At 43.0% G+C, this 16,597-nt stretch overlaps 1 protein-coding gene across 1 annotated transcript in view; it reads left to right on the top strand.

Moving 5' to 3' along the window:
• The first annotated feature begins 3,808 nt into the window (after positions 1-3,808).
• ctps1b (CTP synthase 1b) overlaps positions 3,809-16,597 on the top strand; it is a 57,933-nt gene continuing 45,144 nt past the window's right edge. The window contains exons 1-3 of the mRNA XM_061946606.1: positions 3,809-3,980; positions 10,437-10,618; positions 10,732-10,902. Of these exons, the coding sequence (XP_061802590.1) occupies positions 10,444-10,618; positions 10,732-10,902 (346 nt within the window). The 5' untranslated portion in view covers positions 3,809-3,980; positions 10,437-10,443. The remainder of the gene's footprint in view (positions 3,981-10,436; positions 10,619-10,731; positions 10,903-16,597) is intronic.

Genomic DNA, 16,597 nt, shown 5'->3' with positions numbered 1-16,597 from the left:
TTTCTCCAAAATACTAATTGTGTCATACTGAAAAAGAGTTAATTACCATTTTTTGATTGTCCCATTTCCTGATTATTATGGGCTGAACATTATTTTTTAATTCTGTATAGTACTTTCAATACACTTTTTGATGTCAAAGATAAAATGGTACTGCTTTTATATTGTGCTTTTCATCAAGACCTTAAGAATGCGGTCAGACTGCTATGTCTGCCTGAAGTCATCTACAATAATCCCGGTGCCGAAGAAGTCTCCCATCACCAGCCTGAATGATTACCGACCAGTGGCCCTCACTCCGGTAATCATGAAGTGCTTCGAGCGACTTGTTCTCCAGCACATCAAGGACCATATCCCTCCAGACTTCGACCCCCACCAGTTCGCATACCGGGCGAACAGGTCCACAGAGGACGCCATCGCTGTTGCTCTCCACTCTGCTCTGAACCACCTGGAGCAGCAGCAGAGCTACGTCCGGATGCTCTCTGTGGACTATAGCTCTGCCTTCAATACAATAATCCCGGACAGACTCTGCAATAAACTGGACACTCTTGGCCTCCCCCCTCTCACAAACGCCTGGATAAGGGACTTCCTAACGGACCGACCCCAGAATGTGAGACTTGGCCCGCACCTCTCATCCTCCCGCACGCTGAGCATCGGCTCCCCACAGGGCTGTGTGCTGAGCCCCCTCCTCTACTGCCTTTACACCCATGACTGCAGTCCGGCCCACAGTGACAACCTTACCGTCAAGTTCGCCGACGATACCACAGTGGTCGGGCTCATCTCCAGGGGTGACGAGGCTGCCTACAGAGAGGAGGTCCTGAAGCTGACGGCTTGGTCTTCGGAGAACAACCTCGCTCTCAACACCAGCAAGACCAGAGAGATCATCGTCGACTTCAGGAGGAGCAGCACCGACCTTGCCCCCTCTACATCAACGGCGTGTAGAGAGGGTCCACACCTTCAGGTACCTTGGAGTCCACATCTCTAATGACTTCTCCTGGACAGTCAACACCACATCAATCATCAAGAAGGCTCAGCAGCGGCTACACTTCCTTAGAGTCCTCGGGAAGTACAACCTGAAGCCTGACCTGCTGCTGACCTTCTACCGCTCGTCCATCGAGAGCCTGCTGACCTACTGTATTACGGTATGGTACGGCAGCTGCACTGCAGCAGACAGGGAGAGGCTGCAAAGAGTGGTCAAGACGGCTCAGAAGATCATCGGCCGCCCTCTCCCCTCTCTGACGGACATCTACACCTCCCGCTGCCTCAACAGAGCCAGTGCCATCATCAAGGACAGCACCCACCCTGGCTCTGACCTGTTCCACCTGCTGCCCTCTGGGAAGCGCTACAGGTGCATTAAAACCAAAACAAACAGGCTAAAGAACAGCTTCTTCCCCAGGGCCATAACCATCCTGAACGGACTGCCCCATTGTCCCTCATAACTGCCTTCTCTTCGGTGCAATAACCCATTCCACCACCCACCCTGTTTTTGTTTTGTTTTTTCATGTATATATTCATTTCACACCATATTCATTGCACTTCTATATTTTTTATATTTTATATTTGCACATTGTTTTTCTAGCATGCACACATCGCACTGTATGGAATGGCCTCAATCTCGTTACCTTGCGTAATGACAATAAAGCTGATTCTGATTCTGATTCTGAAAGAGAAGCAACTATGACGTTATTTTTAAACAAGAAATTTATGAATTTGCATACCACAATGATGAAGCTTTTTTTGAACGTCTACACATGTCCTTTGTCTTAAGGTTGATAAAGAGACAGGCACAGTCTTTCTATTCATGTTTGCGCTAAAAGACAAGAAAATACAGTAAAGTTTATCATTGATCATTGTTTCTAACAGAGGTGGGACCAAGTCATTGTTTTGCAAGTCACAAGTAAGTCTCAAGTCTTTGCCCTCGAGTCCGAGTCAAGTCCCGAGTCAAGACAGGCAAGCCCCGAGTCAAGTCCAAAGTCAAGACTGGAAAGTCTCAAGTCAAGTCCTAAGTCCTGCATTTTGAGTTTCGAGTCCTTTCAAGTCCTTTTAACCACAGACTAATATATTAACACAGATTGTGTATGCTTTTCAAATGCTGTATTTATTTATTAAAACAAGTGCATTTTAAATTGCAGGAAAGAAAATTGTGCTGACATTGCACTTTATAATAGCACTATTAACCAGTCATTTTAAACATTAACTCATTCCTTTACAGAACAAACACATTGAAAAATAAAGTGCAAATGTACTTATTTGTACAAAAGTGTTAACATTGAAAAAACATGACATATACGTGAACATAACAAAAAAGTTGTACTTTTTATATGTCAGGGCCCTATGCTGCATTGCATTTGCAAAAGACCAAATTAGCCAAGAGTCTGTCAGTCATTTGTGCACGATGGGGGCGTAGTATGATGCCACCATGGCTGAAAACTCGCTCCACTGGAGCACTGGAGGCAGGCACTGCCAAGACTCTCATGGCCACTCGGAACAGTGAAGGAAGAGTCTTCATGTTCAATGCCCAGAACAAAAGGGGGGAGAGAGTTGTTTTGGGTTGGTGCACTACTTGTAAGTGTATCTTGTGTTTTTTATGTTGATTTAATTAAAAAAAGAAAAAATTATTTCTTGTGCGGCCCGATACCAATCGATCCACGGACCAGTACCGGGCCGCGGCCCGGTGGTTGGGGACCACTGAGGTAAACAACCAACAGTATGTCAGAAAGCTAGCTAAAACAGTACACATATTCATAATATAGTATACATTTTAACTGACCTTTATTTTACTATTTTTGTCTTTTTTTAGGTGGCTAAAATACGCGGTGCTGCTGACCGCCGTCTAACGTTACGTGTGATATATTGACTAACGTAACCCTGCTTGAAAAAAATCACTGAACAAAAAGTATGAATAAGGTAGTGAACTGCAACAGATTCCCGTGTTTGCAATAACGTTATAACGTTAGCAGTGAGTTTACAGCCTCACTGATTTAACTACACAGCAAATAAAAGTCACGTTACTTAGCCAATAAACGTTATCTTACATTCAAAACTTACCGTTCTTTGTGCAACTTCAAATGCCGGACGAAGTTGGAAGTTGTTGCCTCTCTATCAGTCATTTTCGAACCGCATGTGTTGCATACTGCAAACCGTTTTGTGTTGACCACCTCGTAATTTTTATACCCAAACAAAATTATTTTAGGTATCATTTTTTGTTCACTGGCGTGTGGTTTGGACATGTCTTCTTCCTTGGTTGTCCTGCAATTTGATTGGATGAATGCTGTGTGATGAAAACAAAGTAGATCTAATTTGATTGGCTGTTGTACTGAGAGCACACCAGCTGACACACGCAACGCTGATAGACAAGTACACAATGAAAAATACGGAGCGCTCCCGAATAACTTTTTCATCTTTGGGTTTTGGGGAAAGTAGCAAGTCATGTCAAGTCATGTCAATTCAAAAGGCTCAAGTCCAAGTGAAGTCACAAGTCATTGATGTTAAAGTCTAAGTCGAGTTGCAAGTCTTTTTACATTTTGTCAAGTCGAGTCTAAAGTCATCAAATTCATGACTCGAGTCTGACTCGAGTCCAAGTCATGTGACTCGAGTCCACACCTCTGGTTTCTAATGTTATATTTAAATAAATACATTGTTAAATGGTGGTGTTGTCTGTTTCATTGTTACAAACTAGACAAGATATAGGGCAACGTTAAATTGTCGGTGCACTTCTTGATTCAATAATAATAAAAAATAAAAAAAACCCTGTATGCTGTTTGGCATGCAATGCCATGACGACATGTGGGGGGCAGCACTGCGCTGAAAGCCATAGGACGCAGCGGGCGGATAGAAGACAAAGAAGAAGGCAGGAGAAAGTCAGCCTGCACGCACAACACGTGTAGTCACAAATAGGCTTGAATAAAACAAACAAAGGGATAAAAATAACAGAGGTAAACTCACCAGCACATTGTTATCCACCCCTCTGTCTGTGTAGCTGCCGGGTAAGTTTGCGCATTTTTTATTTATTTTTTTAATTGCACTAGTCTTGACAAGCTAACACGTCCACCGCGTTGTGATTTGCACTAGCAAGCTAGCGTCATTGAATGTTCGACATCGCTTCAAACATCACATTTACACTAAGTCTTCTCTTTTCATCTATTCATCAAACGCAAAGTCAACCCGGCGGTGTCGTTCTGTGGAATGGAGAAAAAACAGCCGAGAGAGGTCAAACTCCCGCCATTTCACTCCATCGTGATAAAGAGTTTGACATGGCATAATAATGATAATAGTTATCAACTCGAAAGGGACAAGCGGTAGGAAACGTATGGAAGGCACTCAAGACAATGGCTGATCGTTTGTGTTTGCGTAACAGTCGCCACGTAAATGCTGTCAGTCCTGTTCAGATGCATGCATTGCCTTTAACGTAAGAGACTTATTTGGAACATGCAAGCATACAACATGATGCATCACCATTTCCAGTTTCTCTATTCAACAATCAATGTTTACACTGCAAAAAGTCAGTGTTCAAAAACAAGAAAAAATTAAAGCTGCAAGCAGCGTTGGACGGGCCCGCGTATTTGGCAGGTGCTAGTCCTAAGTGTCCCAATACTTTTGTCTACCGTATTTTCCGCACTATAAGGCGCACCGGATTATTAGCCGCACCTTCTATGAATTACATATTTCATAATTTTGTCCACCAATAAGCCGCCCCGGACTATAAGCCGCGCCTACGCTGCGCTAAAGTGAATGTCAAAAAAACGCTGCGCTAAAGTGAATGTCAAAAAAACAGTCAGATAGTTCAGTCAAACTTTAATAATATATTGAAAACCAGCGTTCTAACAACTCTGTCCCAAAATGTACGCAAATGTGCAATCACAAACATAGTAAAATTCAAAATGGTGTAGAGCAATAAATAGCAACATAATGTTGCTCGAACGTTAATGTCACAACACACAAAATAAACATAGCGCTCACCTTCTGAAGTTATTCTTCATTCGTAAATCCTTCGAATTCTTCGTCTTCGGTGTCCGAATTGAAAAGTTGCGCAAGCGTGGGATCCAAAAATGGCCGGCTCCGCCTCGTCGAAGTCATCGGATTCAGTGTCGCTGTTGTTGTGCAGCAGTTCTGTGAATCCTGCCTTCCGGAAAGCTCGGACCACAGTTGTGACCGAAACTATCTGCCCAGGCATTTACGATCCACTGGCAGATGTTGGCGTATGTCGACCGGCGCTGTCTGCCCGTCTTAGTGAAGGTGTGTTCGCCTTCGGAGCTGTGTGAAAAAAGCCACCCGGCCTCTTCGCGTAAACTTCCCTTAACCACTCGCTCATCTTTTCTTCATCCATCCATCCCTTCGAGTTAGCTTTTATGATGACGCCGGCTGGAAAGGTCTCTTTTGGCAAGGTCTTCCTTTTGAATATCACCATGGGTGGAAGTTAGCATGGCAAGCTAGAACCACAGTGAAGGATGACTTCTCATTCCCTGTGGTGCGAATATTCACCGTACGTGCTCCCGTTCCACAGTGCGGTTCACAGGAATATCAGTTGCTGTGAAATACGGTAGTAATCCGTGTGCGGATGGAGAGATTGCGTCTTTTTATGAACCGGATCCTTGTCGCGTAGTAGGAGCCATTTTGTGGTCTTTACAGATGTAAACAGGAAATGAAACGTACGGTGATATCCGCGCGTTTTTTCTTCTTCTTCCGGGGGCGGGTGAAGCGCTTCCTGTTCTATGGGGGCGGGTGCTTTCCTTGGCGGTTGCTTGCGTAGAAGAAGAAGCGCTTCCTGTTCTACCGGGAAAAAAGATGGCGGCTGTTTACCGAAGTTGCGAGACCGAAACTTTATGAAAATGAATCGTAATAAAGCGCACCGGGTTATAAGGCGCACTGTCAGCTTTTGAGAAAAATTGTGGTTTTTAGGTGCGCCTTATAGTGCGGAAAATACGGTACTTGTAGTCTGAAGTGTCCCAAGACTTTTGTCTAGTGTACCTACCTTGTCTGCATTGTGTGGGCACGTTGGTGCTTCCTGCTTTTGAGCAGCCATCTTAAAAAAAACAGCACCGCAGCAGCATCAGTGCAGCGGGTCTTTGAAGGGTCATAAAATCAAAACCGGAGCAGGTATCACAACTCTTTCACCAACTTTTAATCAGAAGGGTTCAATCTCTCTCCTGTGTTAGTTTGAAGCCGAAACAACAAACGCGCTCAGAGGAGATAATGTTTGAAGAAAGGTGACAGGTTTTTACAAAAATGTTGTGTTGAAGGGGGAATAGCAAACTTCCTGTATATTTTTGCTGGGGGTTGTCAATTTATGAAATGTAGGTCTAAGTGAGACCTACGGAGAGGTTTTCGTTTCATGTCTGTCCGACCTTCCCAGTGGGAGTTACAGTTTGTCAGATTTTTCATCCGAGGAGCAGTTTTTTGTGCGTTTTATTAAAAAATTGCTGTAGAGCACAATTTTTAGATTTGGAGTTAGGTTTTTTCATTAGATCACAGTTTTAGCCAGTCCTGATGTGTGTGTTCAGTTCGGTGAGTTTTGAAGCATGTTAAGGGGGTCAAATTACAGCTCAAAGAGGCAAAAGTGACTGTTTTTAGTACTTTTTTAACTTGAAGGGGGAATTGCCAACTTCCTGTTGATTTTAGCCCGAGAATGTACCATTATGAAAGTTAGGTCTGAGTCAGACCTACATAGAGGATTTTGTTTCATGTCTGTCCGACCTTCCCAGTGGGAGTTACAGGCAGTTTTGTCAGATTTTTCATCCGAGGAGCAGTTTTTTGTGCGTTTTATTAAAAAATTGCTGTAGAGCACAATTTTTAGATTTGGGGTTAGGTTTTTTCATTAGATCACAGTTTTAGCCAGTCCTGATGTGTGTGTTCAGTTCGGTGAGTTTTGAAGCATGTTAAGGGGGTCAAATTACAGCTCAAAGAGGCAAAAGTGACTGTTTTTAGTACTTTTTTAACTTGAAGGGGGAATTGCCAACTTCCTGTTGATTTTAGCCCGAGAATGTACCATTATGAAAGTTAGGTCTGAGTCAGACCTACATAGAGGATTTTGTTTCATGTCTTTCCGACCTTCCTAGTGGGAGTTACAGGCAGTCTAGTTTTTTTTTTCCCTTGGGGGCGCTAGAGCGCAATTTTGAGTTTTGCGGTTCAGTTTTTTTATTAAAAGACAATTTTCGCAGGTCCTGATGGGTGGGTCAAATATGGTGAGTTTTGAAGCATGTTAAGTGGGTCAAATTAGTGCTGAAAGAGGCGGCGGAAGAATAATAAAGAATAAAACGAACGAATAACAATAGGTCCTTATGTCCCATTGCATAAGGACTCCCTGTGGGAGTCCTTTTGCAATGGGCCATTGCGGGCCCTAAAAATACAAAAATTAGGGGTGTTTTATTTGAACTAAGCAAAATTATCTGCCAATAGTTCAGTGTTCAGGAGAGAGCACACAGAAGATAATACAAATAATAACAGAAGAAATGAACAAATTAAAAAGATGGTTTGACAAAAACAGACTATCTTTGAATCTCAGTAAAACTAAAATAATGCTATTTGGTAATAGTAGAAAAGAGCATCATACACAAATACAAATAGACGAAGTAGACATAGAAAGGGTAAAAGAAACTAGATTTTTGGGAGTATTAATAGATGATCAAATGAACTGGAAATCTCATATACAAAACATACAACATAAGGTGGCAAAAAAACATTTCAATAATGAATAAAGCAAAATATGTCCTGGGCCAAAAATCACTTCATATTCTCTACTGCTCGCTAGTGTTACCATATCTGAGTTATTGTGCAGAAATATGGGGAAATAACTACAAATGTGCGCTACATTCGCTAACCGTGTTTCAAAAAAGATCAGTTAGAATAATACATAATGTTGGATATAGAGAACACACAAACCCTTTATTTATTAAGTCAGAAATATTAAAGTTTGGTGATTTGGTAAAATTGCAAACAGCTAAAATGATGTACAAAGCAAACTATAACCTGCTACCAAAGAATGCACAACAATTCTTCTCAACTAAAGAGGAGAAATATAACCTTAGAGGAAAAAATAATTTAAAACATTTATATGCACGTACAACACTTAGAACTTTTAGCATATCAGTATGTGGAATTACATTATGGAATGGATTAAGTAAAGAAGTTAAAAATTGTACTGATATGATCCAGTTTAAGAGGTTGTTCAAAATAATAGTGCTTACAGAGTACAAAAAAGAAGAATTATGAGAAATACTTTCAACCTTATTGAAAATAAGATATTCTTCATCTCAGTATGTTAATAATGACTGAATTAATTAATTAATTACATATTACAAAACTGTTGTATACTAATTCATAGATGTTATTTTATTATATAAAAAGGTCAGTAAATGATTCTATATATTTGTAAACGCTCGAAGTGGGAAAGGGGTAGGATTAAATAAGCTTTGCTTCTTCCTACTCCTTTTCGGGCATGATGTCAAATGAAATGATATGAAATTGTGTGATGTATTATGATGTAAGTGTGTTCATGTTCCAAATAAACTAAAGAAAGAAAGAAAGAATAGAACAAGAAAATTCGGCTTCTCAAGACTTTCCAAAGCAAGTAAAATTAGCTAACCTCAATGAACCCAAAAATACCTTTAAAGGGGAACATTATCACAATTTCAGAAGAGTTAAAACCATTAAAAATCAGTTCCCAGTGGCTTATTTTATTTTTAGAAGATTTTTTCAAAATTTTACCATCCATCCATCTTCTTCCGCTTATCCGAGGTTGGGTCGCGGGGGCAGCAGCCTAAGCAGGGAAGCCCAGACTTCCCTCTCCCCAGCCACTTCGTCCAGCTCTTCCTGTGGGACCCCGAGGCGTTCCCAGGCCAGTCGGGAGACAAAGTCTTCCCAACGTTTCCTGGGTCTTCCCCGCGGCCTCCTACCGGTCGGAGGTGCCCTAAACACCTCCCTAGGGAGGCGTTCGGGTGGCATCCTGACCAGATGCCCGAACCACCTCATCTGGCTCCTCTCGATGTGGAGGAGCAGCGGCTTTACTTTGAGCTCTTCCTGGATGGCAGAGCTTCTCACCCTATCTCTAAGGGAGAGCCCCGCCACCCGGCGGAGGAAACTCATTTCGGCCGCTTGTACCCGTGATCTTGTCCTTTCGGTCATAACCCAAAGCTCATGACCATAGGTGAGGATGGGAACGTAGATCGACCGGTAAATTGAGAGCTTTGCCTTCCGGCTCAGCTCCTTCTTCACCACAACGGATCGATACAGCGTCCGCATTACTGAAAACGCCGCACCGATCCGCCTGTCGATCTCACGATCCACTCTTCCCTCACTCGTGAACAAGACTCCGAGGTACTTGAACTCCTCCACTTGGGGCAAGATCTCCTCCCCAAACCCGGAGATGGCACTCCACCCTTTTTCCGGGCGAGAACCATGGACTCGGACTTGGAGGTGCTGATTCCCATCCCAGTCGCTTCACACTCGGCTGCGAACCGATCCAGTGAGAGCTGAAGATCCTGGCCAGATGAAGCCATCAGGACCACATCATCTGCAAAAAGCAGAGACCTAATCCTGCAGCCACCAAACCGGATCCCCTCAACGCCTTGACTGCGCCTAGAAATTCTGTCCATAAAAGTTATGAACAGAATCAGTGACAAAGGGCAGCCTTGGCGGAGTCCAACCCTCACTGGAAACGTGTCCGATATACTGCCGGCAATGCGTACCAAGCTCTGGCACTGATCATACAGGGAGCGGACTGCCACAATCAGACAGTCCGATACCCCATACTCTCTGAGCACTCCCCACAGGACTTCCCGAGGGACACGGTCGAATGCCTTCTCCAAGTCCACAAAACACATGTAGACTGGTTGGGCAAACTCCCATGCACCCTCAAGGACCCTGCCGAGAGTATAGAGCTGGTCCACAGTTCCACGACCAGGTCGAAAACCACACTGTTCCTCCTGAATCCGAGGTTCGACTATCCGGCGTAGCCTCCTCTCCAGTACACCTGAATAGACCTTACCGGGAAGGCTGAGGAGTGTGATCCACGATAGTTAGAACACACCCTCCGGTTCCCCTTCTTAAAGAGAGGAACCGCCACCCCGGTTTGCCAATCCAGAGGTACCGCCCCCGAGTCTTTTTACCCATCACGCAATATCCCTAAAAAAAGCTTCAAAGTGCCTGATTTTAACCATCGTTATAAACACCGGTCCATTTTCCTGTGACGTCACATAGTGAAGCCAACTCAAACAAACATGGCGCATAGAACAGCAAGCTATAGCGACATTAGCTCGGATTCAGACTCGGATTTCAGCGGGAGTGTGCAAAGCAGTCTTCAAAGCAAAGGGTGGCTGTTTTGAAGAAACTAGAATATAAAGCATGTTTTCAGTTATTTAACCTATGTGTGATAACATTGTGGTGAGTGGAAGGCACTATTCAATATGTACTGGTGCATTCTACAAATAATTTCACTCTGTGTCCAGATCTCCTATGAATACTATGAAGTACATCCTGGTCACTGGTGGTGTCATTTCGGGCATTGGTAAGGGCATCATTGCCAGCAGCGTAGGGACCCTCCTCAAGTCGTGCGGCCTTCATGTCACGGCCATTAAAATCGACCCCTATATCAACATCGACGCTGGCACCTTTTCACCGTACGAGCACGGTAAGCAATCCTCACTTCACATTTGTCATGGGTTTACCGAATGTGTCTCAGTGTAGTTTTGACTCTTTCAATACACTCAAACATATCCTGTGTATGTCACTTATTTGGTGTAGGTGAGGTGTTCGTCCTCGATGATGGCGGAGAGGTGGATCTGGATTTGGGCAACTACGAGCGTTTCCTGGACATCCGTCTGACGAGAGACAACAACCTGACCACTGGCAAGATCTACCAGTCGGTCATCAACAAGGAGAGAAGAGGAGACTACTTGGGAAAAACTGTGCAAGGTTCGATCCATTAATATATACCGTATTTTCCGCACCATAAGGCGCCCTGGGTTATAAGCCGCGCCTTCAATCAACGGCATATTTCAAAACTTTGTCCACCTATAAGCCGCCCCGTGTTATAAGCCGCATCTAACTGCGCTAAAGGGAATGTCAAAAAACAGTCAGATAGGTCAGTCAAACTTTAATAATATATTAAAAACCAGCGTGATGTGGGCGCGCATGGAGTCGTATATCAACATGGACGGAGCTGCGTGAAAAAAGCCACCCGGCCTCTTCGCGTAAACTTACCATAACCACTCGCTCATCTTTTCTTCATCCATCCATCCCTTCGAGTTACCTTTTATGATGACGCCGGCTGGATAGGTCTCTTTTGGCAAGGTCTTCCTTTTGAATATCACCATGGGTGGAAGTTTCTGGCCATTAGCATGGCAAGCTAGAACCACAGTGAAGGATGACTTCTCATTCCCTGTGGTGCGAATATTCACCGTACGTGCTCCCGTTGTATCCACAGTGCGGTTCACAGGAATATCAAAAGTCAGTGGAACCTCGTCCATGTTGATAATGTTCTCTGGCCGGATCTTTTTTTCAGCTATCTTGTTTTTACAATATGCACGGAAAGTAGCCAGCTTTTCTTGAAAGTCTTTAGGCAGTTGCTGTGAAATAGTAGTCCGTGTGCGGATGGAGAGATTGCGTCTTTTCATGAACCGGAAACCTGTCGCTTAGTAGGAGCCATTTTGTGGTCTTTACAGATGTAAACACACAAAGGAAATGAAACGTAATATCCGCGCGCTTCTTCTTCTTCTTCTTCTACGCGGGCGGGTGGTTGCTTACAGTAGAAGAAGAAGCGCTTCCTGTTCTATGGAGGCGGATGCTTACCTTGGCGGTTGCTTGCGTAGAAGAAGAAGCGCTTCCTGTTCTACCGGGAAAAAAGATGGCGGCTGTTTACCGTAGTTACGAGACCGAAACTTTATGAAAATGAATCTTAATATTTATCCATATATAAAGCGCACCGGGTTATAAGGCGCACTGTCAGCTTTTGAGAAAATTTGTGGTTTTTAGGTGCGCCTTATAGTGCGGAAAATACGGTAGTCTCTGTGCGATATAGAAAATTACTATATCGTGATATTCGAGTATACGTTCTCACGCAGTTGCTTTTAACTGCGGGCATTACACCACAGGCGTTTATCACTCTTTCTTGTCTCGCCTTCTCACAGAGAGTTAAAACAAGCGCACCTTCTTACATACATCACATACTGTCACGCGTGCAACGTCATACGCTCTCGGGGAGCAGAGAGGTAGAAACATGGCTAACGTTAGCTGTGGTGCTAGCGTAGCGGTGCGAGTGGTAATACGAGAAAAAGAAGGTGCAAATTTGGTAACAAATGAAGGAAGAATTAATTCCCAAGAAAAACAGAACGTGGTCCATCTTCTGGTGGTGGTTTGGCTTCACGCGGGAATATGTTAAACAGACAATCATAATATGTCAAGTATGCGGCAAAAGCGTTGCTACAAAAAGTAGCAGCACTGCTAATGTGTAGCATCATTTGAAAAGTCACCCGCTAGAGAATGAAGAGTGCTTGTAACTCTGCATGTCAACATCTCCGTCCGGTGCCACACCCAACAAAATGCCCAAGCAACCATTTCCACATCAACACCGTATGAAAAAAATAGTCTACAACAGAAGGAGATAACGTACGCTGTAACCTACCACATAGCGAAGGATTTGATTTCCTATTATGCAGCTCATTTTTATTTGACAGTTATTGAAATATCTTGTGTGACATCATGCAATAGAGTGCACTTTATTTGTTTTAAACTATTCTAGTGGCGTTCTGTACAAAAAGTGCACTTTAATTAGGGCCCGCATGGGAGTCCTTATGCAATGGGACATAAGGACCTATTGAATTTGTAAGGTTTTATTCTTTATTCTTCCGCCGCCACATTAAACTGTAATTTGACCCACTTAACATGCTTCAAAACTCACCATATTTGACCCACACATCAGGACCTGCGAAAATTGCCTTTTTAAAAAAAAAAAACGAACCACAAAACTCAAAATTGCGCTCTAGCGCCCCCTAGGGGGAAAAAAAATTAGACTGCCTGTAACTCCCACTAGGAAGGTCGGAGAGACATGAAACAAAAACCTCTATGTAGGTCTGACTTAGACCTACATTTCATAATTGTACATTCTCGGGCTAAAATCAACAGGAAGTTGGCAATTCCCCCTTCAAGACAAAAAAGTACTAAAAACAGTCACTTTTGCCTCTTTGAGCTGTAATTTGACCCCCTTAACATGCTTCAAAACTCACCAAACTGAACGCACACATCAGGACTGGCAAAAATTGTGATCTAATAAAAAAAAAACCTAACCCCAAATCTCAAAATTGTGCTATAGCGCAATTTTTTAATAAAACGCACAAAAAACTGCTCCTCGGATGAAAAAACTGACAAAACTGCCTGTAACTCCCACTGGGAAGGTCGGAGAGACATGGAACAAAAACCTCTATGTAGGTCTCACTTAGACCTACATTTCATAAATTGACAAGCCCCAGCAAAAATCAACAGGAAGTTTGCTATTCCCCCTTCAAAACAAATTTTTTGTAAAAACCGGTCACCTTCCTTCAAAAACTATCTCCTCTGAGCGCGTTTGTCGTTTCGGCTTCAAACTAACACAGGAGAGAGATTAAACCCTTGTGTATAAAATAACAGAACAGCGTTTTAATACCTGCTCCGGTTTTGATTTTATGACCCTTCAAAGACCCGCTGCGCTGATGCTGCTGCGCTGCTGTTTTTTTAAGATGGCTGCTTAAAAGCAGGAAGCACCAACGTGCCCACACAATGCAGACAAGGTAGGTACACTAGACAAAAGTCTTGGGACACTTATGACTGCCACCGGACAAAAGTATTGGGACACTTAGGCCGAAAACTGGACAAAAGTATTGGGACACTTAGGCCGAAAACTGGACAAAAGTATTGGGACACTTGGGACTACAACTTGACAAAAGTATTGGGACACTTAGGACTACAACTTGCCAAAAGTATTGGGACACTTGGGACTAAAACTGGACAAAAGTATTGGGACACTTAGGACTAGCACCTGCCAAATACGCGGGCCCGACCAACGCTGCTTGCAGCTTTAATTTAGTGTTGTTTTGATATGTCATCTTAGTGACATCATGCACAAAAGTGCACTAATAGCTTGTCTTAAAAATGTCTCTGACAATCTTGTACTTTCTGTTTTGAAACTACCTGAATGTTTGTGCCACTGCTTAATAATTTTAATAAATACAGTTTTGGTATATTGACTTACCGTATTTTTCGGAGTATAAGTCGCACCTGCCGAAAATGCATAATAAAAAAGGAAAAAAACATATATAAGTCGCACTGGACTATGAAAAAGACTGCGACTTATAGTCCGAAAAATACGGTAGTTGTAATTTCCCTCTGTGCATGAAAGTTTAAAATGAGCATATATTAATGCAGTGTAGACACATAGAATCATCATACTGGTGTGATTATATGCATCTAGTGTTAATTCAAGTCTAAGGTAAAATATCGAGATATATATCGTGTATCGTGACATGGCCTAAAAATATCGAGATATTAATAAAAGGCCATATCGCCCAGCCCTAAATGCAACCATGAAAAAAGGAAATTTTCAACATGTAGCACCTGCAATGAGCGAACTCGTCCAAAAGATGGCGCCATAGCACAAACAATAACACCTTTTTAGTGTCTCTGCTGGTGTTGTATGAAAACTATTTGTTGAATACAAAACATTATGGCCGTTAGAAAGGAGAAGTCCATAAATTAGCTTCACCGTTTTATAAGCGGCTGTGTGCAAAGTGTGGGGGGAAAAGTTGCGGATTTTGGAAAACAAAGTTACTGTAACAAAATGGCTAAATAAATCAATATATTTAAGTTAAACGCCTCAGTTTAGTTACCGGCTGAGTTTCCTCTAGCTAGTCTACCAAATGAAATAACCACCATAGTGCTTGGTGAACATCTGTGGCTGTAGGCAACCTCCTAATATACATGTACATTTTTACTAGTCAAGATGACAGTAGCTGCATTTGAAGGATTATCACAGGTCGGCATTCAATATACAGTGGGTCAAAAAAGTATTTAGTCAGCCACCGATTGTGCAAGTTCTCCCACTTAAAATGAAGACAGAGGTCTGTAATTTTCATCATAGGTACACTTCAACTGTGAGAGACAGAATGTGAAAAAAAATCCAGGAATTCACATTGTAGGAATTTTAAAGAATTTATTTGTAAATTATGGTGGAAAATAAGTATTTGGTCACTTCAAACAAGGAAGATCTCTGGCTCTCACAGACCTGTAACTTCTTTAAGAAGCTCTTCTGTCCTCCACTCGTTACCTGTATTAATGGCACCTGTTTGAACTTGTTATCTGTATAAAAGACACCTGTCCACTGCCTCAAACAGTCAGACTCCAAACTCCACTATGGCCAAGACCAAAGAGCTGTTGAAGGACACCAGGAAAAGAATTGTAGACCTGCACCAGACTGTGAAGAGTGAATCTACAATAGGCAAGCAGCTTGGTGTGAGAAAATCAACTGTGGGAGCAATTATCAGAAAATGCAAGACATACCAGACCACTGATAATCTCCCTCGATCTGGGGCTCCTCGCAAGATCTCATCCCGTGGGGTCAAAATGATCATGAGAACAGTGAGCAAAAATCCCTGAACCACACGGGAAGACCTGGTGAATGACCTGCAGAGAGCTGGGACCAAAGTAACAAAGGTTACCATCAGTAACACACTACGCCGACAGGGAATCAAATCCTGCAGTGCCAGACGTGTCCCCCTGCTTAAGCCAGTGCACGTCCAGGCCCGTCTGAAGTTTGCCAGAGAGCACATGGATGATACAGCAGAGGATTGGGAGAATGTCATGTGGTCAGATGAAACCAAAATAGAACTTTTTGGTATAAACTCAACTTGTCGTGTTTGGAGGAAGAAGAATACTGAGTTGCATCCCAAGAACACCATACCTACTGTGAAGCATGGGGGTGGAAACATCATGCTTTGGGGCTGTTTTTCTGCTAAGGGGACAGGCCGACTGATCCGTGTTAAGGAAAGAATGAATGGGGCCATGTATCGAGAGATTTTGAGCCAAAACCTCCTTCCATCAGTGAGAGCTTTGAAGATGAAACGTGGCTGGGTCTTCCAGCATGACAATGATCCCAAACACACCGCCCGGGCAACGAAGGAGTGGCTCCGTAAGAAGCATTTGAAAGTCCTGGAGTGGCCTAGCCAGTCTCCAGACCTCAACCCCATAGAAAATCTGTGGAGGGAGTTGAACGTCCGTGTTGCTCGGCGACAGCCCCAAAACATCACTGCTCTCGAGAAGATCTGCATGGAGGAATGGGCCAAAATACCAGCTCCTGTGTGTGCAAACCTGGTAAAGACCTATAGTAATCGTTTGACCTCTGTTATTGCCAACAAAGGTTATATTACAAAGTATTGAGTTGAATTTTTGTTATTGACCAAATACTTATTTTCCACCATAATTTACAAATAAATTCTTTTAAAATCCTACAATGTGAATTCCTGGATTTTTTTCACATTCTGTCTCTCGCAGTTGAAGTGTACCTATGATGAAAATTACAGACCTCTGTCATCATTTTAAGTGGGAGAACTTGCACAATCGGTGGCTGGCTAAATACTTTTTT

Source organism: Nerophis lumbriciformis, linkage group LG04, assembly GCF_033978685.3.
Source record: "Nerophis lumbriciformis linkage group LG04, RoL_Nlum_v2.1, whole genome shotgun sequence".
In the NCBI taxonomy this organism is placed as follows: Eukaryota; Metazoa; Chordata; class Actinopteri; order Syngnathiformes; family Syngnathidae; genus Nerophis; species Nerophis lumbriciformis.
The sequence above is the reverse complement of the archived record's forward strand: the minus strand, read 5'-3'. Positions and strand labels throughout refer to the sequence as shown.